This window comes from Molothrus ater, chromosome 5 (genome assembly GCF_012460135.2).
Source record: "Molothrus ater isolate BHLD 08-10-18 breed brown headed cowbird chromosome 5, BPBGC_Mater_1.1, whole genome shotgun sequence".
In the NCBI taxonomy this organism is placed as follows: Eukaryota; Metazoa; Chordata; class Aves; order Passeriformes; family Icteridae; genus Molothrus; species Molothrus ater.
Window position 1 is genome coordinate 13,077,024 of NC_050482.2, and position 26,622 is coordinate 13,103,645.

At 38.9% G+C, this 26,622-nt stretch overlaps 1 protein-coding gene across 2 annotated transcripts in view; it reads right to left on the bottom strand.

Moving 5' to 3' along the window:
• RELN (reelin) overlaps positions 1 to 26,622 on the bottom strand; it is a 284,743-nt gene that overhangs the window by 101,226 nt on the left and 156,895 nt on the right. For both annotated transcript variants that reach the window (XM_036400286.2, XM_054514804.1), the window contains exons 11-17: positions 17,196 to 17,341; positions 13,059 to 13,210; positions 10,736 to 10,848; positions 8,919 to 9,127; positions 4,966 to 5,094; positions 3,724 to 3,833; positions 832 to 898 (exon numbers count right to left, since the gene is read on the bottom strand). In XM_036400286.2, coding sequence (XP_036256179.1) covers positions 832 to 898; positions 3,724 to 3,833; positions 4,966 to 5,094; positions 8,919 to 9,127; positions 10,736 to 10,848; positions 13,059 to 13,210; positions 17,196 to 17,341 — 926 coding nt within the window. The remainder of the gene's footprint in view (positions 1 to 831; positions 899 to 3,723; positions 3,834 to 4,965; positions 5,095 to 8,918; positions 9,128 to 10,735; positions 10,849 to 13,058; positions 13,211 to 17,195; positions 17,342 to 26,622) is intronic.

The window sequence follows — 26,622 nt, forward strand, 5'->3', positions numbered from 1 at the left end:
CATTGGAATGTGGTTGGAGATTGTTTATCCAACATGAGAATTGTTTTTACTTAATGACCAATCATGGTCAGGCTGTGTCAGACTCTGGAGAGAATCACGAGTTTTTCATTAGTATCTTGTTAAGCCTTCTGTACGTATCCTTTCTCTATTCTTTAGTATAGTTTTAGCATGGCATTCTTTAATATCATATCATATCATAAAAAATAAATTAGCCTTCTAAGAACATGGAGTCAGATTCATCTTTCCTCCCCATGATGGGAGACCCTGAAAATACAAGTTACAAAAGAGAATGCCCTGTAGATTATATTCTTGTTAATACCTAAATATAGTTATAGAAACATTAAGAATGTGCTCACTGGTTTTGAGTAAGTACCTTTTTATTTTTTAGAGTGGAACCCTTTTAACAAGCCAGACTATCAGAAAAAAGTGGAGTTCTGATCTTCTGTCCTTGAGGTATGTTAGATTATGGGATATTGGAGCTATTAAAATTGTAATTCTTTCCCAACATTTAATACAAAAGTGATACAGTCACAAATCACCTCTATAACCAGTATATATGACATTTCAGTGTGTTCTGTAGCACATTTTAAGATGAACTGGAAGTTAGACACTATACCTGAAGAAAATAATAAAAAAAATATTAAACATGATGCTGTTCAGAAAGATTGATCTTTAGCTTTTCAGTGAGCTTTATGAATTCTGAGGGTTATGCTAGTTTTATATTTAGTCATCTAAAAGAGCAAGGACTGAAATGAAAGTCACGTCAACTTTCACACTACCAAGTGAACTCTGTGACAGAAATTGAACATGAGTGCTGAATATAACACTTACTTGCAGCCATTTCTAGTACACTGTCCTCGCCCTGAGCAGAATTTCAGGCAAGATGGACCAATATAAACTGCAGAGAGAGAAATCAATTAAATGGAAGGTTATGCTATGTGGTAAACAGAATATGATGAATACAAGAAAGTACACAGACCTGATCATACAATTATTGTATTTATTTAAATCCCACTACCTGGAAAAGGTCTATGAAATGATATAAAGCATGTAACTGTGTCAAGGATAGTCAGGGATAATTTATTATTTAATGTGTCATGTCCATCTGTGGCTAAAGACACAGTATTGTGGCCACTAATACTGTCTTAATTACTGTCTGTGAATGAGATCAGATAATTTGGTAGGCATTGACCTTTTTCATAATTTTTCATTGACATTCCCTTCATCTTAGTTTGGAGGTGCAATCCAATCTATATATTGGTACATTCCAGTAGTAGTCTTGTAGATTTAAAAAAACGTGTCACTACTTCTCTCATTGAAATCTACGTACTTTACTTGACTGGATTTAGGGAATAAGAACCTGCCCTGTGTAACTAATATGTAACTAATAATTTTCATACTCTTTCACTGATTCTTTTAAATGGAACAAAATGTCACATCCTAAAATGCTCAAAAAGACACCAGACTTGTTTTACTCTTTTGCTTCATCTTCCTCCAATGACTCCTCATTGACAGTGTGGATATTTGTGAAAAAATATGGAGGATGGAAAGATGAGAAAATGTCAGTATTATCTCTTGCACTATAAGAAAGAAAAGTTATAACTTGTGGGCAATATTATTTCAATACAAAATGCTAAAAGGCCTTAACCATGAATAGTGGCATCTTTTCTGTTGAACAATTACTTGGAGTTACCCACTTGCATGATGACATTTGGAAGAAATAGCCACTAATTTGAAATAATCAATAAGAAGCAGTACTTCTTCCTTTTCCTGGTTCTATAATGTTGCCCATCAGAGCAGGGTGTCAGCTCTCCCTAGCAGACACACTCTAAATCCCTTTTAGCTACTCCCTATAACTAAGTCCTCATCAGATTTCATATGATTTCTAGGTTTTCTCACTTCTCAGGGTGCAAAAATTCTGTTCTGTCTGTTTGATTTTTGTGTCTTTTGAGGTCTTTTTGAGGGGGTGGTAAAAGTAGAAGGGTTAAAGGTGTAATGATGTCATTCAAAATGAAAATACTTTACGGAAATTGGCATTTTTCCAGAGTTTCTGAAAGATGGCCAGCTTCCAGATTTCATTTAAAACTTGATTCTCATAGGAAACAGTCGTGAAGCTAAAAGTCAGAGTGCTGAATCTTTGAAAATCTTTCTCTCTTCAAGAATTTGAGTGGCTTGCCAATATTTACGAGTTTTTTCCTACAATACAGTGTAAAACTTCAGTATCACTAGTATCTAACAAAGGAAGCATTCAAAACCTCAGAAATTTGTCTTTAAGACTGAATTCCTGTGTCATGATTCTGCACCTCAAATTCACAGCAAGCACTTTCTAGGCAGATGGTTGGTAAACCTTTTCTTGAGATTGTGCACACAGGAGCATGCAGCATCCTTTCATGGAGCTGTATTTTATTTTATAAGCAAAGGTTGTGCAGATAAATGAATTGTTTTCAAATCTGTTCTGTCTGTTGTAAGGAGTTTGTATCCTTGGATTGATTTCATCTTGATGTGGTTTCTGTGAATCTCATGAGTGTCTCCAACACTTAAAGTCAGCACTTTTTTAGATAGCAAGTCATCTTTGCAGATACTCACAGAAATCTTCTCATTTTAAATACCCATCTTTCCCCTTAATTTTACTTTCTTTTTGATGCATATAACATCCCTCAAGAGAAGCATTAATACTATATCCAGAATGTCACGATGATGCTACTTCCAGTTATGAGTAAGAGAACAACTTTCATTACTTGTAGTGACAAAATTTCCTTAATGATATTACCTTAACAGCTTCAAGATTTTCTTGTTAATACTAGGCCTCAATATATTTTAAGAATTCTGCAAAATGTAAATATTTACCATTCCTAGGCACCATATCAAGCCTTACTGGGAATCACTACAAAATTTCACAGGCTATCATACATCAGTGTAAATCTCTAAATTACATATCTCATGCACTAACCAAACAAATTCTGAATGTAGCCTACTTACTTCCAAATCACTTAAGACTAAAAAGCAAGCTAAAAAATTTTGCAGTTACTCTTTTAACCCTTTCAATCATACTTATTTCTGCATTTCATACGTTTAATCCTGTGTTCCTAAATGCCCTTCAAAGTATTACTTGATAATTCTGGTCCTGGTTTTCCTCTGTAATAATTCATATAAATATTTAGCAACATAAACTTCTCCCCGTTCTTCAAATCCATTTAAAAAAAAGGTATGTGAAAAATAATTTTCGAAGGGAAGAACAGTTCCCTGAAACAGATGGCACTTTCCCCTGAAGATATGGTAAACAATGTAAGGTTTTTTCAGTATTTTGGTAGCAGCATTGCTTGAAGATGGTCTTCTATGTCCAGAAGCAAAATAAGTCCCAGATGCTGCTCCTGTTGCTTAGGCTGCTGCAGTACATGTCCTTAACAGCCAGTGTGAAACCTATTTATGTAATTAGGACTAAGCAGACAGAAAAAAATACTATATTAAGCCCTGTCACTATTTTTTTCCTGGAAAGCATTCAATTAAATGAAAAAAAAATATATCTATTAGACTATTGTCTTTTCTAATGGTAGACTCTCTCTCTGGTCTCAAAATGCACCTGCTACCAAATGCAGCTAAGCAGAACAGGAATTTAAAAAACTGTAAATTCAGTGACTTGTGATGGTGGAAAATATGTTTACTTAGAGCAGCATATAAAATTTACTTTTCTGCTGTGTCATGATCATGGGTAAGAATACTAACTATTATCGATTGCCCACATATTTCCAAGGATTGGTCCTGTTTGCCTCCATCGAATCCTGGTGTCACTGGTGAGAGCAGCGTTGGGAAGGGGAATAGTTATTCTGTTCCACCTGAAATACATATAACACATTTTACACTGACAGTTATTATGCAACAGTATATTTGGCAGATATGTTTATGTATTCTGGAATCTTTGTGAGAAGCTTAATTTTAAAATCTGCTCAAATGAAGCATAAATTTACAGCAGCTTTGGAAAATACAAATTAAAAATAAGAAGTCCATATATTATACAGTACATGAATACTAGTTATTGTCTTATAAAACCCAGCCATTGTCCCCCTGTAGGAATACACACAGTTGGCAAAGACCATAAGCTCCTTTGCTGTAGCAGCTTCTCCATCCCCGTGAATATCTCCTAAAACTGAACCTCCAGTGGGGCTGAACTCTGTTTGGTGAAGACCCTCAGAGGGTGAGGAGTGGTGCAGAAGGTTTGGCATGCTGCAGTCTGGGCCATCATTCTCTATCATCCACAGAGGCTACACTTCCTGCACACACCAGGAGTAATGGTTCCTATGAAAATTGTATGGGACTAGGGGCTGTGTGCCATCAGATCATAGCAATGCTTCATCTTTCTTTTTGTAAGTGTTGTGGAAGTTGGGACACCAAGGGATTTTGTGCTATGCAGAAAAATGCCACAGTTCATTTTTCAGTGAAAACAGTAGAGAGACTCAATGCTGAGAAGGGTTGATACAAGAAAGTGACACTAATAACCATCTCCATTGCAGAAGTATGGAGAATGTGCTTCACTGTAAACCAGTACTGGGATTCCACATGAGTAAATGTGTCTGAGGATTTGAAAACAAATAAATAAATAAATAAATAAATTTATTTTCAAATAAAGGATTTGAAAATAAATTTTTCTGACCAAGAAGAAAACTTTTGTGGCTTTGACAAGGTAAAAGTTTTCTTCTTCTTCTTATCAACATGCTGTCCTCAAGTGTTTTTTTTTTTTGTAATTTCTCTTTAGGATTAAAAAATTATTATTATACCACAGAAGCAGCCCAATACATTTGAGCTTTCATGACTGGGTAGCCAGGGAGCTCAGAACACTCCTTCCTTGCTGTCCCCAGGCAGTCAAAAATGAATGACGACCCAGAGTTGTGTGCTTTGCTGCTTTCTCCTGCCCCTCCAGTTCCCATCTGTAGTGCTGTGTATTTTGCAGTTTGCAGAGAGCTCTCTCACCCGCTGTAGTTTTCGGAGGCGTAGATGGTGCTGTGGGGCAGGTGGGGCCCTGCACAAATCTCAGGCAAACACTCCATGTGCAGCAGCGACCACGAGCGACCGTGGTTGGTTGAGAACTCCAAGCTGACACTGGTAACACATGGAAGAAAAAAAAGGAGAAAGACATCGTGAGGGTACCTGGCATAGATCTCAATGTAGAAGTATCAACATTGAGAAATCACCAAATCTGCTATTTCTAATAATTGATGAAGAAACAAGAAATAATTTTGAGCAGAATTTGAAGACAAAAAATCCTGCAAATGCAAACGTGAGACAAAGTTTCATGAGTGTTTGTCACAGACATGTTTTATGAAAAATCCTTTCCTTAGGATTTTTTCTCCTGAGAAGCTGAGAGGCCTCAGGAACAAAATGTAAACAATGGTTATCTGCTGCTGTGGAATGCAACAGGTGCATCTTTGATTGGTCCATGTTTGTTGGGGAAGATAAAACAAAAAAGCCTTATAAATATGATTGTCTGCCAAAAGATTTTGAGAATATAGAAACTATAAGCGAGATTGAAATGAAAGCAAGCTTTGAGATCCCTTAGTTACTGAACGACAGGAAAACAGTGGTGTGGCTGACTGAAGGTAATCCCCTTTTGATGAAACAAGACCCTCTGCTTGCAGGCAGGTCCAAGGGTCAGAGCAGACCCTGCCAGCTTGGCAGAAGGGGTCCAAAGAGTAGTTTTTAGGGTTTAAAATGTAGCACAGTATGTTAATGTAGTGATTCTTATAGGCTGTATGGAAATGCTGTAGGATTTGTATCTTGTACTAGATTGGTTAAGTGAGAATCAGAATATTCAACACAGAAGATGATTTATTGTATTGTAACAGGAACTTTGCTCTCTTACCTCTTGTCTCTTAGCTCTTACTCTCTTAGCTCTTACCTCTTGTCTCTTAGCTCTTGCCTTTTAGGCTCTTACCCTCTCATCCTCTCTGCCCCTCTCTTCTCTCGGGCCTGCTCCGAGCTGCAGCTGGCAGCTCCCAGCAGGGCCCTGCACCCAGGCCCTTTGCAATAAACCTCAAGTTCCACGACCTGGCTTCAGAGATCTCTCATTTCCGTCCGTCCTGACCGTGCTACCCCCATCAATCCTGCAATGTTGGTTATTTCTAATTAATGGCCAATCACAGTCCAGCTGTCTCGGACTCTCAGAGAGACACAGAATTTTATTATCATTCCATTTCAATTCCTTTCCTTGCAAGCCTTCTGATGAAATCCTTTATTCTATTATTTTAATATAGTTTTAGAATAGTTTTAATATTATATATGTAATAAAATAATAAATTAGCCGTCTGAAACATGGAGTCAGATCCTCCTCTCTTCTCACGTCCTGAGACCCCTGTGAACACCACCACAAGTGTTTAAAACCCCAAAGGTTTTTAGAATGAGGATTGCCTGAACACAGAGTTCTTGTTGGGCCACTATCTAGCCAGTGTTTTTATGCTGCTGCTGTTAAAACAACTGCATTACTTTTGTATTTCATATTGAAATAACTTCAGATATGAGGAGAAACCTTGAATTAATCAGAGCTAGACAGCATCGTGTGAGCACAGGACACCCATAACTGCCAGCTGCTAACTATAACATCTGCAAAAGGTGGCAAAAGATCACTAGCTGTTCATGCATTGGCTCTTTCCTGGGTTAAAAAACCCCAAATTGTTTACAACCTATAAAGAAATCCTTAGATGCCCTACACTCTAAAGACCTTGAAAAACTTATAGAGAAAGTTGACTTACTACAGATTTAGTATTTTACTGAATTGTTCTTGTAATTTCCTCCATATAATTGGCTCATAATATTCTGTTTTATTTTAAGTAATGGAACATTATAGAAGTCATAATTCATCTCCTCAATATTAAATTATTGGATTCTGAATTTTTATTTTTATGATAATTTGCTGACAATATACTTTATTTAAATGTACCATCACTGTGATATTGTGTCTATTAAACCAGCTTATGGAGGTTTTGACTAATTTATTATTATTTCAGGTTTAGCTGTTGAGATACCTTAGCGGGTCATATTTACTTCTTATATCCAGCATGAGTCTCTCACATTTGCAGTAATGAAAGCATTATGAATAATGCTGCAGACTGGGAGATGTGAAATGCTGCAGCATTTGGGAAATACAAATAGGAAAAATGGTGACCTAATGCTTCTTTGGTTTTGAAGAAGCTCACTTCTCATTCAGAAATGGAAGGAAGAATATTAATCTTTCAAAATATATACTGATCTCCATCAGAAAACAGATTGAGACAGAGATTTTATATAACATATTTACTGGCCAGGAGTGTTTATAAGCAAAGTTTTCACTTTTCATGTAGGAAAATGCTGCCGCCTTCTCTTCCTATCAAATATAAGTGAAGTGCTTTGATTTTTGCTTCCCCTTGAATTCTGCTACCCTGTCAGTGTTAATGCAACTCTTTCCAGTGGGAAGTAGATGCCATGGGACACAGATAAAAGCTCTCATAGTCTCTTACTTTAAACTCTCAAGTCTGCAAAATATAAAGTAACTTAATCCTCATAAAATATCAAGATAAATATTCTCACATGTATATAATGGAAGAGGAACAGTGGGCGGTTTGGTTTTGGGTTCTCCGTTTGAAGAAGCAGATTAAGAATTTTGAGAACAGAATAAAGGATGGGCAAGATGTCCATGGCTTTGAGCAGCAAGCTGGGATGGGCTGAGGATCTGGTTTGCTCAGCCTGGTGGGGAGGGGTGAGCTACAGCATCCTGTGGTGGTGCAGAGGGCACTCACAAGGAAACCAGAGTCAAACTCTCCTCAGTAGTGTCAGGAACATTACAAAGGACAATAATCATAAAGACATGGTTTCATAGTTTTGTATTGTACATTAGGAAACACTTTTCCCTTGAGCAGGTGAGGTAGCACAGTGTCCATCCATGAAGACTTTTCAAGTCATGGATAGGCAGAGCCATGTCTGACCAGCCCAGTAACAATCCATCCTGCAGCAGCAGGTTTCACCAGATAACCTGTATAGGTCCCTTCTAACCAACATTTCTATGATTCTATAAAACATGGAGCCTAAAATGACTCCCTTCTTTCCCTTTCCCCATGGGAAAATTCACACTGAATGTCCAGAAGAAGTAAAGCCAGAAAAAGTGTTCTGTGATCAGCCTAGCTCCTCACACTGATGGTCATTTAGATGAGGGTAATTTATCCCCAGTCTTTCTAGAATTAGATGTGCTTGTGGCATCAGTAATCTCAGAGAGGCCAGCAGGGCAGGTTTCTGCTGCCGCCTTTAATGTTTTCCTCCTTACACAGTATTAAGAAGTAAATCTCATACCCATTAGAAAGTGAAGCAAAAGTATGTGACCCTGGTTTTTTAAGATTTTCTAAACCTTCTGATGTTGACATTCTTGTAGTGAACTTTCTCACACATTTTCTGTAAATAACTCATTGTTTTGCATTCCTTTATGGAAGAGGAGAGAGTTGATGGACTGTTGGTTTGACCAGTGTCACTGGAGAGGTGTCACTGGAGAGGTGTCACTGTCACCCTCCAATCCGCTGTCACTTTTGGAAAACTATAAATGTTGGAGTCAGAAAATAAACTTCCCTTTTTTCCTTCACCTTGAGAACGGTGGTGTGCTTGTGTTCTTTCATGTCCTATAGTGACAAAAGTCAATCTGAAATCATGAGCATATTTCAGAATAATGGGCAAAGAAAAGCAAGTTTTGACCTTGAAAGCTATTAAATGACTCTTTATTGCATGTCAGATACATAAATCTGGGCCTGTAAAGATCAGGAGAAACATAAGCTTTTGAGCAGCTTATATTTGCCTTTATCAATGGGATCCCTTCTTCTGAAAAAAGATTTACAAATCCTTATATAGCTTTTATAGACCAAAATATACTAGAAAGATGACGGCCAAAAGAATGATCTCTCCAGTTTTACCTGTTACCAGGTTGGTAAGTTCCACACCCCAAATTGATGGAGAACTGGATCATGTGAGTCACTGAGGAAGGGAGCACTGGAAGGACATGGAAATAATCCACAGCCCAGACATTCCTGTTGTGGCCTTGGTGACTCTTTTGCTTCAGGCAAAATTTGGTTGCAGGAGTCTGCAGGTCCGGACTAATGACAACAGAAACCAAAGATGGCACCTTCAAAAGAAATTTTAAAAGGCTTAAGTAAGTTAAAAAGGTCACAATGTACCATTTAAAATAAAAAAAAAACCAAAACAATTCTAATTGTGCTGAACCAAACTTGCTGTTCTCTCTCCTTGATTCATTTTGTCAACTTTTTTAGACACTTTTTTCCACATACGCTCCCAAATAAAATCTTTTACTATTATGTGGATAGGTATTAGCACCCTGGGTACCAGTGATGCTTATCAGCTCAGAGGGATGGGATGGTTTGGTTGTAAAGGCACAGAAGAAAAGACTGCACCTTCTGTGTTCTGAGAAGGGCAAGTTTCTGCTGTCACTTTCAGCTGGGAAGGGAAGGTGATGTTTGTCCTGGAGCCTTACAGCTCACAGGAGCTACGGCAGGGTGGTGAATGTCTGCTCTGGATACATACGTGAGAATGGTGGAACAGCAGGAGTTCACAGGCATAAGTGGGGAGGATGTTATGCTGCTGAAATAAATGAAAGCACTGCCTCACAAAGCTTAGCCTTTGTCCTAAAGCAATGTAATTAGGACTTTATTATGTCAAAAGAGGATGTCAGCTTTAAAACTGCTTGTTTTAAAAAACCTTCACAATGAATTCCATGTAATTTCAGATCCTATCTCTCTCCAAGTTCCCTAATTAATATTTTATTATTTTACAATTACAGTTTCCTTAGTTTTACAAAAGTTCTGCCCTGTCTTTCACACAGAAGCAGGCGAGGAGGGAAGCCATGCACAATGAAACAATGCAAGTGACTCAACCAAATTCAGGCCAAACACTATTGTAAACATTTGGTTTCTAAGTGCTAAAGTTACAGACAAAATTCACACAGATCTGTGCTTGAAATCAGCAGCATCTTTACCATCACACTTCCCTCAGACTATGTAACCACTCTGCATTTCGATACCTAGCTCATCTATGTGCGCTTGTATGAAATACCAAATTTTGCCTGTTTTACAGCAGCAGAATAAGGAGACCTCAGGGCCAGATTATTCAGGGCAGACATGGTCTGAGTGCTTCCTTGCCCTAGACAGGAAGGATCCTGGAGGCAAGTTCAAGGTCTTTACTGTCCTGCTGAGGGTGGTGGATGTGGTTGGAAGGCAGCTGCACTTTGGACAGAGGAGATGCTGCCTGTGCATTCTGCCAGCAGCTGCCTCCCATGGCTGAGTCTGTGCCCTCACCACTGCAGACCCTCTTCCAGCCCCTGATCCCACCAGCAATGACCCTCTCAGGACCCTGCTCCTCAGCATCACACTGTGCCTAGAATGAGCTTGAGTGGAAACAGGAGTACTCTTTAGTGAGGAGATGTTGTCACTGAAGTTTTCAGCTAATAACTGACAATTTTTACCCATTGCTTTCCTGCCTGTTTCCCCAGCCCCAGGCAACCCTGCACAGTCCTGCCTGGGGCTGGAGTGACCACCAGTAACTGCAGAGCTGTGCTGCAAAAGTGCCCAACTGCTCCCAGGCCTGCGCATGATTTATGTGTTTGGGAAGGCCACGTTTGAGTGTCCCTGTGGAATTCACCACACAATATTCCTGTGATGGCTTGAAAAGAGAATGATCTGTCCATTGCCATCCACCTGCTTTGTTTAAGACAATTTACCTTGTAAGCAGCATAGGTCAGGGTATCGAGAGGTATGTGTTCCCTCCTTCCCTCAATCTTGGCATACAGTATGACATCATTTTCATGGGATTCTCCAGAATCACAAGTTCCCCCTGTACAGCACATATTTGAGTGAGAAAAAAATTAATTGAAGCCCTTGTTATTGGAAAGTGGAATCATATATGCAGCCTTAATTATGAAAATAATTACAGTCAGATGCTATTTAACTTGGGATCTGAAACAAAAGAACACCATCCCTAAGGACTCAGTGTATAGGAACTGTTTGATCAGATGCACCATGGCAGAGATCAAGGGGGCTGACGATTACGAAAACCTCAATACCTCTTTTAATCAGCTTATCAAAACAATTTAAATAGAAAATGCTGTGCCTCAAGCAATACTTCTATCTGTGTGCTCTAAATCCTATTTACATAGAAATGCTCTGCTGTTGAGTTCTCATCAGTAAACTGCTATTTACTGCTCACACTTCATGCAGTCACACATGTAGGTACATAACAGCATCTTAAATACTTCTCAGCTGATAGTTTGGCAGCTGAGAACTTCTTCTAAGTAGGAAGTGAGAAAGACTGCTGTGTACCTTCATTTGTTGTGCTGCTCCTTCTACTGTCTACACCATATTCTCATAGGGATGGGTGGATGGATGGAATCTATTGTACCACACAAAACATGTGTGGTATGCTTGCCCAGCTGGAACAGGGCAGCATTTGAAATATCTTCCTATCAGTAGAACCCAAAATACTCACTAAGCTTCTGTGAAAGAGCAGATGTATTGGCAAATATGAACATGATGTTCTGCATTATAGTTACAAGATGAACATCATCACACAACTTTGGTATTGTGGAAAAGAAGATTTTAAAACAAAGTTTCTGTATTTGAAACAGGAATTGTTAATTATTTCCCTGTGTAGTATGGTTACTCCAGGTATTAAAAAAATCCCAAAATAGAAATAAAAATAGAATGAGGAAGCTTCTGTGAAAAGACTGCAGAGTAGAAAGATATTGCACATATTGGAACACTTTCTCTGCTTTTTTTTTTTTTTTTTTTTTGCTACAGCCAGCCAGTTCTTGTAATAAACTAGGAGAAGCAGTACAGAGAACTGGGTAACATCTCTAACATGTTTTATACTGTAATAAAGAATATCCATTTGTCCTTTCAAATATTCTCCTTGCCTGAATGTTCAAACAATTATTTATTTAATTAAAAAATACACAGAGAATACATTTTTCAAACAATATCCTGCTATGCTTTGTGTCTGCATCTGCTGACAACTTCTCCCCTAAGTTCAGAAGGTTGACAAAATTTCTTTCCTGTTTCTCTTGCAGGTGTTGTAATGCTTGGAAGAAATGAGAAAAAGCATCCTCATTTTCCTGTGCTTTATCCATAATTCATGTAACACAGAGGAGATGTGCAACAATTTAGGAAAACAACATGAGGTCTTCCCCTCATTAAATAAAGTGTGTTTTTTTCTTGTTGATACAGAAGGTTGCTTGTGAAGGTCACAGGTTTATTCTCTGCTTCCTCCTTTATTATTCTATTATTCTCTTTTAAGCAAAAATCCTCACATTCTCTAAACATGGTGTTGAGAGAATAACCTCATGGAACTTCCTTTATGTGCAAAATAAAAGCTCTGGAAAAATACTGCGGGCATTAGCTACCATGTTCATGGGGATTCTGCTCTGTTGCAACATCAAACTAGTGCAGTTGCACTGACAACAGCAGCAGGGGAGGGGAAGTGACAGGACAGGCTGGCTCTTGGCTGCTTTCTGAGCCCTGGTAAATGACTGATGTTGAATTTTGCCCCAGCAAGGAAGGTCCACAGATGATGCTAACACCACAGCAGTGCTTTTAATGAGGGATGCCACATGTAGAACACATCTCCTCCAAGATCATAGCACACTCTGTGTGAATCTCACCCTGGGCCAACATATTAACAGATTTAGGACTTTAGGAATGAAGTAAGAGCTTTTGAGATGAAACTATTCCATGGGTTCATCAGGGAAGGCTGCCCCACCTCTATGCTACTCCCATCTCATCTTCATGTGCAGCTCTCTGGACTCTGATTCATTAGCACCAGGGTCTACATGGCATGACCACTGGAGGATATGAGAGGTACCTGTAAAACCTCTAAAGATGACAAAGATATGACCATCTCTTCTTAGTATGGATTAAGGGGCACTGAGTGAAATTAGTGTATCCAAGACAAGATGCTTCTCCACATGAGATTTGTTCAGCTGTGGAGCACTGCATAATGCAAATCTCACGTGCTTCACATCTTGTACTACATTAGTAACTTGTACTCACCCATACTGAAATAAAATCTCAAGTTCCCATAACCTGTGGTGTCCATGTATGGAGTACATATTTTTCTTTCTCCATCTCTGAGAAATACCATAGCTGAGCCAGATTCCAGGGTTCCACACTCAGTACCAATGACAGCTCCAATGATGTCCCACCTGCAGAGGCCAACAATAGGTGGAGAAGCTGCAGCAGCAGACTACTGATAAACTAATGTAAAATATGCCATAGGGTTCATTGGTACTTCTGAAATTAGCTGTTTCTACTCTTAACAGAGGACAAAAAACCACAGTGTTTCAAATGTGATCCCTATGCCATTACTTACATATTCAACGTTAGCTTTTAAACTCAGTTGACTCAACTAAGGCAAAGTTAATATAAATATTTAAAAGAATTTGGCAGAAATGCATGAATTAAAAAAAAAATGAGGCTTTTAATGAATGCTGCTACCAAATATGTAGTGTTGTATTGTTCTACCATCTTCATTTTTTTTTCTGGTGCTAAAATGTTTTAAAAATAAATGCATTCTGATTAATTTTGCATAATAAAAGATTTATAGATCAATGAAACTTGAAAAGGCACATGTCCACCATATCTGCTATACAAATATTAAATATGTAGGTAATAGCTGAAAATGCTCTCTTTTCATCTTTTTGAGCATTTAGGGTAACAGTTTTTAACTGACACATGAACAGAGTATGAAAAAAGACTGCTGTGTTTCTAATATGTGATGATATGATCTTTCTCAGTTTTTCTGTACAGCATTTTATCTTATTTTTATTCAGTGATAGTTAAAAGAGCTGTTGCAGAATTTTCCAATTAACTATTTTACATTGAGAATACATTTTCATCATGAAAGTGATGGTTACTTCAAAACTTGATCAAAATGTTTTGAAATACTAGAAAGTGTTGAAATCTTGTGCATTATTTTGGTCTGATACATTATTATTATTCATGTTGAAGTCTTAATTCATAATTAAGTATGTAAGAATTATAAGGATGATAAAAAAATGAAATTATTTAGAATCACTAAATCCTAATAATCCAAACATTTAACTATCCAGCATAATTCAGGAGGAATGAGAAAACATGGAAGTTCAGAAACCTTTGTGGGAGGCAAAGTCTTTTCCTGTCTCCTTCCACCAGAAACAATCTCTAGCAGGTATGTGCCATATCACAATTTCAAAAACTGTCATTACAAGAACTAAACAGTCTATTTATTAGTTTAACCATTCCAGTGATTTCAAAATGCATTTCTGGGATCCTCTTAAAAGCTGCCAGTTTCCCCATGGACCTAAGCTGTGACAGACTGGTGACATGCCTGTTTGGAAATCCTGCTTTAAACCTGTCAGTCATTTACACAGGAATTAGTGAGCTTAGCATCACTGAAAAGCTTTATGATATAAATATAAATATTTTAATGGAAGCACAGTTTAATCTAACCCTAATTCTATTGTGCAGATTTTTTAAAGCTAATGTGCAATATAATGTGCAATATAAAACCACAATTTTGAAAATGGGTCTCCCGGGCTGAAGGCAAGTACAAAATTAAACAGTTGTGCCTACTTCAACTTACACAAAAAAAAATCTCACAATGCTCCATTGATCTTTTGTATGCTCTATTTAGCTCAATTAAAACACTCTGTAGTGACCCACAAAACAGCCTGGGGTCATGAATGATGCAGATCATGGATGTTTCCAGGGATGTTTCCTTTTAGGCAGCATCAGAAATGAAAACCAGAGAATTCTACATACATTTTTTTAGAAAAAGGCACTTAAATGGGAGTAATCAACCCACTGCCAGTAAAGAAAATGGAGAAGGATCCTGGGTGATGGCATGATTTAACATTTATATTTGAACTAATTTATCCTTCACATAACTCTTGGAATTCTTCTTTATAATACAGGTGATTTATGGACCTAAAGTAGACCAACTAAACATGGAGGTCCAAAGCAGAGTGTGCCTGCTAGGTAGCCTGATGTGGGGATCTGCCCACTTTTAGGATCAGGCTCTAACTCACACAAGTAAAGAGAAGCAGAACAACAGTGGAAATATGTGTGGTACTTACAACAGCAAGCCCTACCCACATAACCTCCTCCTTTAGGTGGTACATGCAAAAAATACCAACCAACTGCTTATTAAAAACAGTGATGATTCCCTCTGCCCTCATCTCCAAGAGCGTTTGGTGCAGAGGAAAGTGGTGGTGACCCCTATACCTGAGCTTCCTTTTGCTCTCCCTTATGAGGGATGCTTTTGCCTTCCCCTTGAGAGCTGGCAGGCTCCAGCTGACGTGACAAAGCAGTGCCTGAGAACTTCCTGCAGGCTCTCTCTCAGGTACACAGTGTTCTGTGACTGATTACAGTAAAACTGTATTTCGCATCTAGTTTAAATAGCATTTAATAGCATATTTCTCTAAGAAGTGATTAAGGAAACTCACATGTATTTGCATTTATGTACAGCTCCCAACACAAATTCCAGAGAAATGTTGAAAAGAGGAACAGTAGTGGTGGCAATTTTATATGATTAGGATGTAGTCATCACCCAAGTTCGGTGTTTCTTTATGGCAGCATGCAATTTAAATCTCCATTCTTATAGAACAATAGAAAGAAGGAAGTTTCTAATATAGAGTAAAATTTCCAAAGAAAAAAATAGGAAAAAGATTATGAGGCCTTGGGCTGACAGAGTGGGAGCAGATCAGGACCTGGCTGCTGGGACACAGAATGACAGAATTGAAGGAGGGCTGCACCCTCCCTTGCCACCTGCAGCTGGAACCAGGCACCCTGTGACAGGAAAAGTGACATTTTCCCAATCCAGAAGGAACTGTATATTTGCTAACCCAGACTGCAAGTTGCCCAACTTATCTTAAATAAACACCCAGTTGTGTAGAGAAGCTCTACAGACAGGGCAGATGTTCACAGTCAGCACTCCCATCCTGTTTCTTTCAGGATGGAAAAAAAAGGGAGAGCACATCTCAGAGGTATCCCACATGGTCATGTAGAACACAACACACACAAGCTCATTTTCTTCCCTTTGTTTGAAGAAGCACCTGCTGCCATTGGCTGATTATTTGAACTGGGACAGACTCCATGGTGAATATTTTTTCTGTAAACCCCAAATATACGTATGTGTCCACAGGACATATTAGCATGTATTTCTTAAAAGGTGCTCTACACTTTCAGCACAGCATAGGCAGCATTTGAATCAGTTGCTAATGATCTGAAGTACTTTGTAGGTTAAAATCAACATTCAGTGGAGACCCATAAATTAGCAGTGTATGTTTCTCACTGCCCTGGGGTTACAGCCACTAATGATTTTTATTATTTTTTAATAAAAAAGAATCAAGACCCTACTGAGGTTATTTTCTTTTGTCAGAATTTATACAATGAGGTTTATAAAATGAAGCTTCTTTATATCAGGACACATTTTTTAAAGCTCACTCATGTTTTGGTAAAAGTAGTAATATTGCTCTCCTAGACATTTTTGTTTATTTTCTGTGTCCTTGCAGCAGTCGCTGCTGGATATGGCTTTACAGGGACTCTTTGAATCACAAAGTATATATTCAAAATAGAAATTGTAAATTATCAGCCAGAGCCTGAGCTCTTGCCCAGCAGGTATGGCTGTGCTCTTGGTGATGCCAGATGAGAAGGGACTGCTGCTTCAGCTTTCCTGCCTCCACCTTCTCCTCTTCCTCCTCCAGCACCTACAGGCATCTGCATAAGCAGGAGCTCTCTCTCAGTAAAGTGAGTCTCACAGCAGTAATCCAGAGGAGATGAATTTCTCAAGGAATTTGATATCACATGGACATGAGCTTGTTAACAACACTCTGGTGTGAATTAACAAAACAGATCACCATCATGTGTTTCATTAGAATGGCTACATTACTCACAAACACCATTTTTTTCACTAAAAACGGTGATGACAGGATGGTCCAGAGACAAACTGTTCCTCCTGGACTTCTTGGACTTGTGTCTTCCTAAAATCTGCAATCATGTGCTATTTACAGTAGTGCTATTTATCCTAGTCCAAATCTTCCCTGACTACACAGCAAAGATAAAATGCAATTCCCTGTTTGTCCTGTTTCCTCATCCCTGGAGTGAAGCTGCTGGCCAATGCAGGGCCCTGCTCTGGTTGGGGACACTCACCCTTTGGGCTGGCTCTCAAACTCCTCTGCCCACTGCTCCTGGGCATCCTCCATGGAGAGGTCCACGTCGCGGGTGGTGGCGAAGTTGAACTCGCTGCCCTCGGTCCCGTGGAAGTAGATGGAGTTGCCATCGGACTGGCAGCTGTGCTGTGGGCAGAAGGAGCACATGGCAGCTGAGGTTATGCTGGGTTTGGGCAGTGTTCACACATTGTCAGATCTCAGCATGACTGTACTTTATCTAAGGACTCACTGATGCCTGAAACTAAATAAAAACCAGATGGTTATCTTGGGCCTTCCTTGTCCTGCCCCAGCAATTATTGTGTCCTAATCTTGTACCTGCTTCCCTATGAACCCACCACAGACCATAGTAAAGCTGTGTTTGCATTGAGAAGTCATGTACTACATCTATGGGTGTTTATTTTTGTTTTAAAGCATCTTCCTTACGTCTGGCCCACATACAACTCCGTCTGCAAATAACTTCAGTAGTATATCAAATATTGCTACAGAGATTTTGTAGGCGTAAGAGTTTTGTGCTGTGAAACATGTCAGATCTCTGGGTTTGAATTTTTGCCAAAAGTGGTATTTGTGTGTAAAATTGCTATGCACTGCCATATAGTAAACTTTGGGCCCCAAGTGTATGGCTGAAAAGGCTGTATTTGCTGTATTTAGCAAAAAATGTTATTGCATAACAAATAGCTCTAGAGGCAACAAGCTCTTGTGATAGAGCAATCCCAGGGGTGCTGAGGCTGCTCCCAAACCCAGTGTCTGCTTTTCCTACTGCATTTCTGAACATACTGCCTCAGCAATATCAAAGGTGCCCTGTGTATCCCCCAACATGCCATGGCCACTAGAACTCTCCAGGAGTGTTGGCCTGGAAGGAGCTGCCTGGAGGTGCACGGGGGTTATAGTATAGATTTTCTTCTTTCTCCCATCCTACTTTTTTTGCCTTCTTGTGTGTCTGGTAAAATGGCAGTCTGCCAAATTTGTGAGGCAGAAACAGGTAGTAGAATTTTCTAAAGAAGATCTAACTTGTCTTAATGCAAATGGATCACTTTGCAGTTTTTTGAATTCTTCATATTACAAAACGTACTGATAAAATGAATAATTCTCTCAAAGACTTCTTTTATTCATGTGTATGTGTGTGTGTGTGTGTGTGTGTGTGTGTGTGTGTGTGTGTGAGATCTTGCTCCTTAAAACTGGAAGCTGAATTAAAGAACTATTAATTAGAATAATTCTGCATTCTTACAACATCTCAGTATTTTAAAAAGAGATACAATAATGCCAAATTGCATTGACCTTTTCAGTATTGTCTATGCAGTGCCCTCTTGTCTCTGAACCCCTTCATAATGCGCCAAGGGAAAATATGACAATCACAGCTTCTGTACTTAAAAAGGTCATGGGAGCATCACATAAGGGAATAATTAGATTTTTAACAACGAGAAAGGTGGGGCAAGAAATGAAAACTGCTCAGTACATCTTTGTCTATGGTTTTTTATGAGTAAAGTACAAAATAACACATTTTGTCATATTCTATAACACTTTATCAATAAAGTGGCATAATTGAAATTCTTTTATTGATGATTTTCAAGTATGGTTGTCAATACCTCAGGAATTAATTTATATAAAGGAACATAATTTTTATATTTCTGGAGGTGCCTACACATTGTTAGAAAAGAACTGTGAGTACTTGAAGTCTGATTTTTGTATAGAGAGTTCCTGTTCTGTACTTGAATGACAACAGCTCTATGTTTATTAACACAGAATAAATATCACATAAAAATATAACACATTGTAAAAACTTAAAGACTGTTTCAACTGCTAAAATAAACTAATTGCTGTTAAAGTGTTTTTTTCCCAAAGAAAGGTCAAAGCAATAGAAAGATCCTGAAGTGTTGATAACTTATCACAGAAATTAAATAGATTTTGTCACAAGTCTCCTTTCTCCTTGGTCTGTTAATGCAGCATACACACAGTACACCATATATGCCACTGAAAAGGCAGAATAATTTACACATCAAATATATTATAGCTAGCAGAAATTAATGAGACAGTTTTATATCTTCTCTTTGAAAAACAGCAGTTATACTATGCAGTTATTTATAATGGACTGAGAAATTGCTTTTGTTTACTGATTTTAACCTTCACACTCATCAGTATTGCTAAACTCAGAATTTTAAGAATAATTTATTTGTTGTGCTTCTTGATTAACAGAATTTTCTTCATTTGCTGAACACAAATGAAGTATCCTTTATCTCTCAATCAATCTGCTACAAAACTCTCATTATCTGCAGGCAGCCAAATAAATACACTAAAAATAAATATTCAGGCTAAAACTTTATTCAAAAATTTATACATAAACCTTCATCTCAGGAAACAAACAGCTAAATAGATCCTACTGAGGTAGATATTAGAATTACATACTAGCATTGGAAAATCCTCTATAAGAGCAACTTACATCTCAGGTGCTAAGTTATATGTAAGTATGCATTTGATAGTGGGTATGTAACCAGTAATCTCTTGTCTGATGAAAACCATCTATTAAAATAAACACAAATCAGATACAACCTCATTATCTTTTAATATTTGTACATCCTTCTGCTGTCTAGCAGAATATTTATTGAATGGAGTTTTCATTTAGGTTGTCAAGATAAATAAATGGGCAGTTTGGCAAGGGGGGTATAAATAATTATTTATACAGTGATGTATGGTCAACACTTTATGAAAGCTCAAAATCATAATTTATTTAATTAGTTCTATACAGCTATATTTCTGCATTTATACACAGCTCCATAGTATCTATGAATATGTATTTTATGCATATTTTCTGTGTTAACGAACCACACAACGTATGGCTCAAATCACAATCTGCTCCTGTCAGCTTTGGCTCCTGTAAAGCAGCTACACAGAAGAGAAGTTCAGTCTGGGGTTTAACTCCCCTGTTATTCTAAATACCTGTGAAACATGTAATAGGAGCTCATGACCTTAAAAAAGAGTGAGAAAGAGAAACGTGCTCTAAACCCAGGTATGGATTTTACAGAAGTTCTGAGGGAGTGCCACCATTTTCTTGTACAGTTTTGCCCCAGTGCCACCATCCAGGACCTGGGACACACCTGCCCATGGGAGAAGCAGATGTGGATGAGCTCCATGAGCTGAGCTGCCAAGCAAGGGCCAGGGCTCCTCCACTCATGATCTTACTCTCTCCCACCTGCCTGTATAACCATCACCCACAGGTTTTTTTTTTTAGCTTTCCAGGCAGTCACTATCTGTCACTGCTTTTACTGCTCTTTTTTTTTACCTGATGGGCTGCTGAGGGAAGAAAAATGTCAAAGAACACTCAGTTAAATTTTCCAGGAGCAAAGGAAGCTCTGCAGGAGATGGTCCTCACCAGCATTGCCCCAGCTACCTTGTCAGTCTTGTTCAGCATCCAGGAGGCTGCTGAATATGTTGGATTATTTTGTGGGTTTGCAGAGGGCTTGAACAGATTAAAGACAGAATTGAAACCATCAGACTCATTTTCTCTTGGGTTCAACCCAAGATTTGAATTCAAGTCTTTAGAAAAAAAAAACCCTTAAGTACAATTTACATATTGTGTTATCTCTTTCCCAAATTAAAGACTTTACACTTGTGGTGGAAGTCTGCATACTTCCAGTATTAAGGACTGAATTTCACAAGTGTTTATTTTGTTATTCCCAAAAGGTAAAAAATGTGGAATGTACACATAATGAGTTTTTAAACTATCTGGATTAAGCTCTCCCTAAACTAGAGATCCTTTGGATTACATAATTGCTCTTTTATGAATTCCAGATTAAATTTGTTCTCTGTTTAATTTTAATTTACATATAAATAATCTATAAAATAAGAGGAAATTAACTTGCCATGAAAAATTTGTAACCTAAAGGGCCAAATGAAAGCCACTTGTAGGATATTTGCCCTTGTTACCATGGAAGCATCAGCTGTAGGGCCAGAACTAAAGCACCATTCAATTTTGTTTAAAGGGGATTAAATGCACGTGGAACATTTAGTGTGTCCTTGTGCAAATTACAACACTGAAACGTTCAACTAATTTGTAAAGAAAAGTTAATTTAGAGAATAAGTTCTTTGAGAAATCTGATAAACATAATTTAGCAAAGTTTACTCCCAGATCACCTACATAATAGAACATAAGACACAGGCACTTGAATGAAGCCTCTTCACAACAGTTGCTGTTGCCCATTGTTTGCAAGTGGAATGGGACTATCAGCCTGACATAAGTAAACTGTTGTATTCCTAAATAAACAAGCCCTGCCTGTTGCCAAATGGAAAGAAGCCAGGTTCTGTTCAGGGACTGTGGTGATCCCAAGAGAACAAAACCCGAAAACCAACAAATATTTTAATTTACTCTGGCACTACCTTATTCACCAGCTGTAATTGTTAAGCTATTGCTCTGCAAGAATAGGGCAAAATGAAAATTGGCTGGATGTATTCCTGAATCTCAACACTCTTGGATTTACTTGCAATCTAATCTTCACTCTGAATTTGCTGTGTTTCTGAAGTTTTTCTACTGGATAGTTATGGTATCACTGCTTTTTCCCCATTTTCAAGGCCCTGCATGGCTCATCCTCACCTGCCTCCACCATTTCCCACATGCCCCATGTTGTGGGCCACTTTTTCTTGGCTGTCAATGATTGTCACTACATGTGCTAGTGAGACAACCAAACTTGCAGGTCCTTGCCCATCCTCCCCACTGCTCTTGTCAAATGCCCACATGATTTCCCTCAGACACTTGCTTAGTGCTTTCGTCAGCAAACCTTACCAATGATTACACAGAGGAGTGCACAGATGACCAGGATGAGCATTCTTCCCTCCTGCAGTATTCCCTTTTACTCCCACACATTCCCATCCCCAGCTTATTCCCTGTTTTATAAATGGATGGCAATGTTCTGGGACACAGGCTATCTTTTGGGTTTGTGTCTGGAGAGGCAGCAATGGTACATTCCTTGATCAGGACTCTTTGATGCTATATTGGTATCACAACTACAAAAAATACATTTTCACTCTAAAATTGCTGTTGTCTGTGAATATTTCCAGTTTATCAGTACAGTTCTTAGCCAAATTGTCTATAAGACCCAGCAAGTCTTACTAATTCATATGAGATTTCTACAACAAATTATGAAGACCTTAGTTAATGGGAGAGAGCCCAATGCATGGTTTTAAAATCAAACTGTGGTCAAGAGCCTGCCAAGCTCTTTATCCTACACTACACCTCTTAGATTTTAGGTACTTTTAGGAAAGCCTCTTGATCATATGAGATGCAGAATTGTTTAAATTATGACTGCTCAAAACCATTGGTCAGCAAAGGCAGGAAAGTCAGATTTGGTGAAGCAGGCCCTTTACAACTGGATCTCTTTAAGGTTTCATAACTAAATAAGGGCCCCAGGTTAGATCTGAAACTCTACATCATGTAGCATGTCTGAACAATCTCCGTATTTCTAAAGACTTGCATGCAACCACCACGTAAGGTGACATCAGCTACCCTCAGTGTGACCTCTTGGCCCAGGAGGATCTGGAGATCTCCAGTCCACCCTGAAATGGGAACCAGCACAAGCCTCAACCAGATCAGCCTCTGCCACAGTCGCAGCCAAGGACACAGCCTGAAGATTTTTAGAAACTCAAAAGACAAATATTAGGAATGTAAACAGAAGCACTGAAGTTCATCATAGCCAGCTTCTGTCCCTGTTGTTCAAGTCAAACTTGTGAATCAATAAACACCTCTTGGCTTTACAGTATGGGATTTCTTTACTTGGAGAGTGGAACAGAGGGCAACTAAATGATACAACTGTGCCATTCGGCAAAGCATCAACAGGAAACACTAGTGTGAAATTCCTCGGTGTAACAGATTTTTGGCTGAGGTCTTGCATATCATCTTCCTGAGGTTCATTCCTGCACTCCCATGAAAATGTTGTTCACCTCTATGCCTTTAAAGCATTCACAGTCATCTTTACCATCATTTAATTAGCTTTTTATCAGTGACGAACACCGATGCTCTTCTTCATATTATCTCCCCTGGGCCTAATGGCCCTGATGATTCTTTCAGACAGCTGTAGCCTCACAATTTATTTTTTGGCGACATTTCTTGCATTGGAATGAATGTGTTGGGCATTTGGGCAGTGCCAGCTTGCAAAGGGCTGATGGCAGATGGAAAGAAATCTGCCCAGTATGCCTTCACCTCTACACAAGCAGAGGGCCATCAATTTCCCCCATTAAGGAGTTGTCACGCAGCCCACCCAGCTGGAGGAGCATCTCTGATAGCCAGGCTGGCTGGCTTATGCTGTTCAAATACAAAATGCACTTTAAAAAGAAAGGAAAATATCATTTGTCGGCAAATTGAAAATGCGCGGCTTTGACCGCAGCCAATTTTTTAATGACTGCAATATTTTAAGTGATTATTTTTGCCACTTCAGATTGCTCCTTAGAGAGGAGAGGTTTTTTAATTAAAATCTAGGCAATGCAAACAGATTAGATATGAGAAGCAGAGGAACAAGAAGAAAGATGAAGAAAATTAATTGAAGCAGCATTGTCAATGGAGCTGTAAATTAGATATTGTGTCTTTCTGGAAATGAGTCATGCAGGTTTTAGAAATTTTAAAATTTTGATATGATAGCAGGTAGAAGGATAGATTAAGTCCTGATAAAATCATACTTTGTATGCAATGTGTCAGTCAGCAAAGGTATGGTTACAGAATTTAGGGACAACTTCAAATTCTAAATTCTGTGGATTCGGCTGCTAATGCTCCTGGCCTGAAATTCCTTCTTTAACCAAAGTAAAGAACACAATGTGATTAGAATACCTTCCCATGAGAAAAACAGAGCTTTAGTCTTTCCCATGTGCTACATTTTTACATCATTTAATGTAGGCTACGGAACAAAACCTTGGCTGCACAAGCAGGCCAGGAGCACAGAGGGTTATAGTGCACCTTCCCTTTCCAAAACAATGGGATGAAACTTGTCCTCTGATGTAGCAAGAACCATTTTATAAAGTGTGTTTGCACTCATCATTTCCGATTATACACTGTTTTTCAAAGGCTAATGCTCCAAACACTTTGCCTGTTTATGAGTGATTCATATGATTTGTGTGGTTTTTAGTTTTCTAGGACATTTCATGATGTTTGTACAACACCAATCGCTCCAGTGATGACTGGTTTCCTTAATGAGTCATTTAACTGGATGATCTGAACTATTTCTCCATGCTCTGAGAACTACTGATGTTTGGAGCACTCTGCCCTGAGCACTATCTGCTCTTCTGAAAGCAATGGTGTGCATTTACACCACTGTAAAATCAGAGTGAGAAAGAATCAAGCAAAGTGGTTTCTACTCTTTGGCATCTAATGGGTCAATTCATGTTATTTTTATTGATGTGCATCACACAGTGACCTGTGAAGATCAAATTCTTTCCTTCTAGGAGGCAGGAAAGACCCCCTGTGCTTGGACACCAGCTCAGAGCTGATGCTGGCTCCCTGCCATCCCTCCCAACACTTCCAAGCCACGGGGAACTGGCATGGAGAAAGGTGTGGGTTCAGCCTTGCTGCCCAACATCAATTCTCAGCTGCCCAAATGATTCACAGCACTACAACCAACCCCCTGTCAGCTCTAATGAACTCCTAGGCATCGTATCTAAGTATTATTATTTTAATTACAGGTCTGCTTATTAGGAAAAAAAAAAAAAAGGCAAGCACAATTCCACCCATGGGCTAGGACACAAATGCCTCCTCATGGGCACAGCTCAGAATGGCCACAATCTAAAGGCAGCTGGTAGACAGGTTTTGTGCACCCTGCACTGCTCTCTTTAAGTCTCCTCCCCTCCCACACTCCTCCTCTCACCCACAGAGAAGCAGGAATGCGTCTCAGATGAGGTGCAGCAGGAAGTTTGCCCATCTCTTCCCAGGAAGATGTGGTGGATAAGGGCTCCTGCGAGGCAAAGCAGCTGGCTAGAAGGCTGGGTTTGGCCCACAGAACAAATACTGCCTTGATATATCTTATTCAAAAAACCAAGGAATTTTGTCAGAAGAATTTATCTCTTTGTAATTTTTACCAATATAAGGTCATAGTAATTTCAGTCTGACATTTTCACACTGGCATATATAGAATATCAGCTCTCCTTCATCAAACAAATACATTCAAACTGATTCAGAAAATGGATACCTGAACACATTTTAGAGCAAGAATTTAAAAAGCAAAAGGAAAAAAAAATCTTGTTTATTTTAGCACAACCAAACCCAAAAGATATATATATGGATCAGGATGTTTAAGAAGAAGACTATCCAAAGCTATTCCATTAATTAACAGAGTATTTAGACATTTGTAAATCTACTCTGGAATGAGGGAGGATCAAATAGCTAAATCAGCCTTTCTTTTTGCCAAATTCCCAGGGCTTTGTGCATGTCTTCTCTGCTCAGCAGCACACAACAATGCAAGTTCAGGAAGGACATGCAGATCTGGGGTGTGCACAGCCCTGCTCTGCTCAGGGTGTGCTAAAAGGTCACAGTGCTTTACACGTATTTTCAGCATATTTTCTGAGTGTGAGTGACTCTTTTCTTATGCAACTTTCCCTTTTGCTACACTGGCGTGTCTATCTGGGAAATGAAAATGAGCTGAATGGTGATGATCTGTTATTTAAAGGGCTCACTGAATCAGGATACTGGGATTGGAATATTTTCAGGGTTTATTGGTCATGCCCACAATAGTAAATAAAATGGATCGGTTACCATTCCCTAGTCCTAAACCCAACCTGCTCAGTGAGGCTGGCACACGCCTGCCCCCATTGCCCCATCCCAAGCCAGGCTGCACACACAGAGCTCAGCACCAACCATCAGCCTCAGGTGTAATCCCCAATCCCTGCAGACCAAACAAACCAAGCTGAATGGAAACCTCCAGCCCCCAAACGAAGAGTGGCTGCAAATACTGAGTCAGCAATTCTGTAACTTGACTCTTCTCAAGGATGATAAGTGTCACTGGGTTAACACACCACAACCAGACACATTGTCCTCTGGTGTCCGTAATGATCCATTCTGCTCTTTCCCAATGTGGAAAAATTACAGAGACAGGTGGTTTGGTCTCAATGTTATTTTTGTGCAGTCAAAGCACTGCAGAAATATAAAGTCTAAGGCTACTGAGGTTTGTCTGCCTTCTCAAAATTAATTTTAGAGTTTGAACAACCAATTTTGAACTAGGACAATCAGAGAAAACAAAAGAACTTCCAAATGTTGTACCTCAAAGCTCAGCAATTTCTGGTCAAACATACAATATTTATGAAGTCCTCAATGAAAGCTGAAATTGGTTTTCTGTTCCATAGGAGCATTATTGACAGAAGTACAGCATTCTTCCATGCATTTCAGCAACCTCAACCACCAGAGCATCATCCTGACCATGCTCAGTTGTGAGGCCATGCTCATG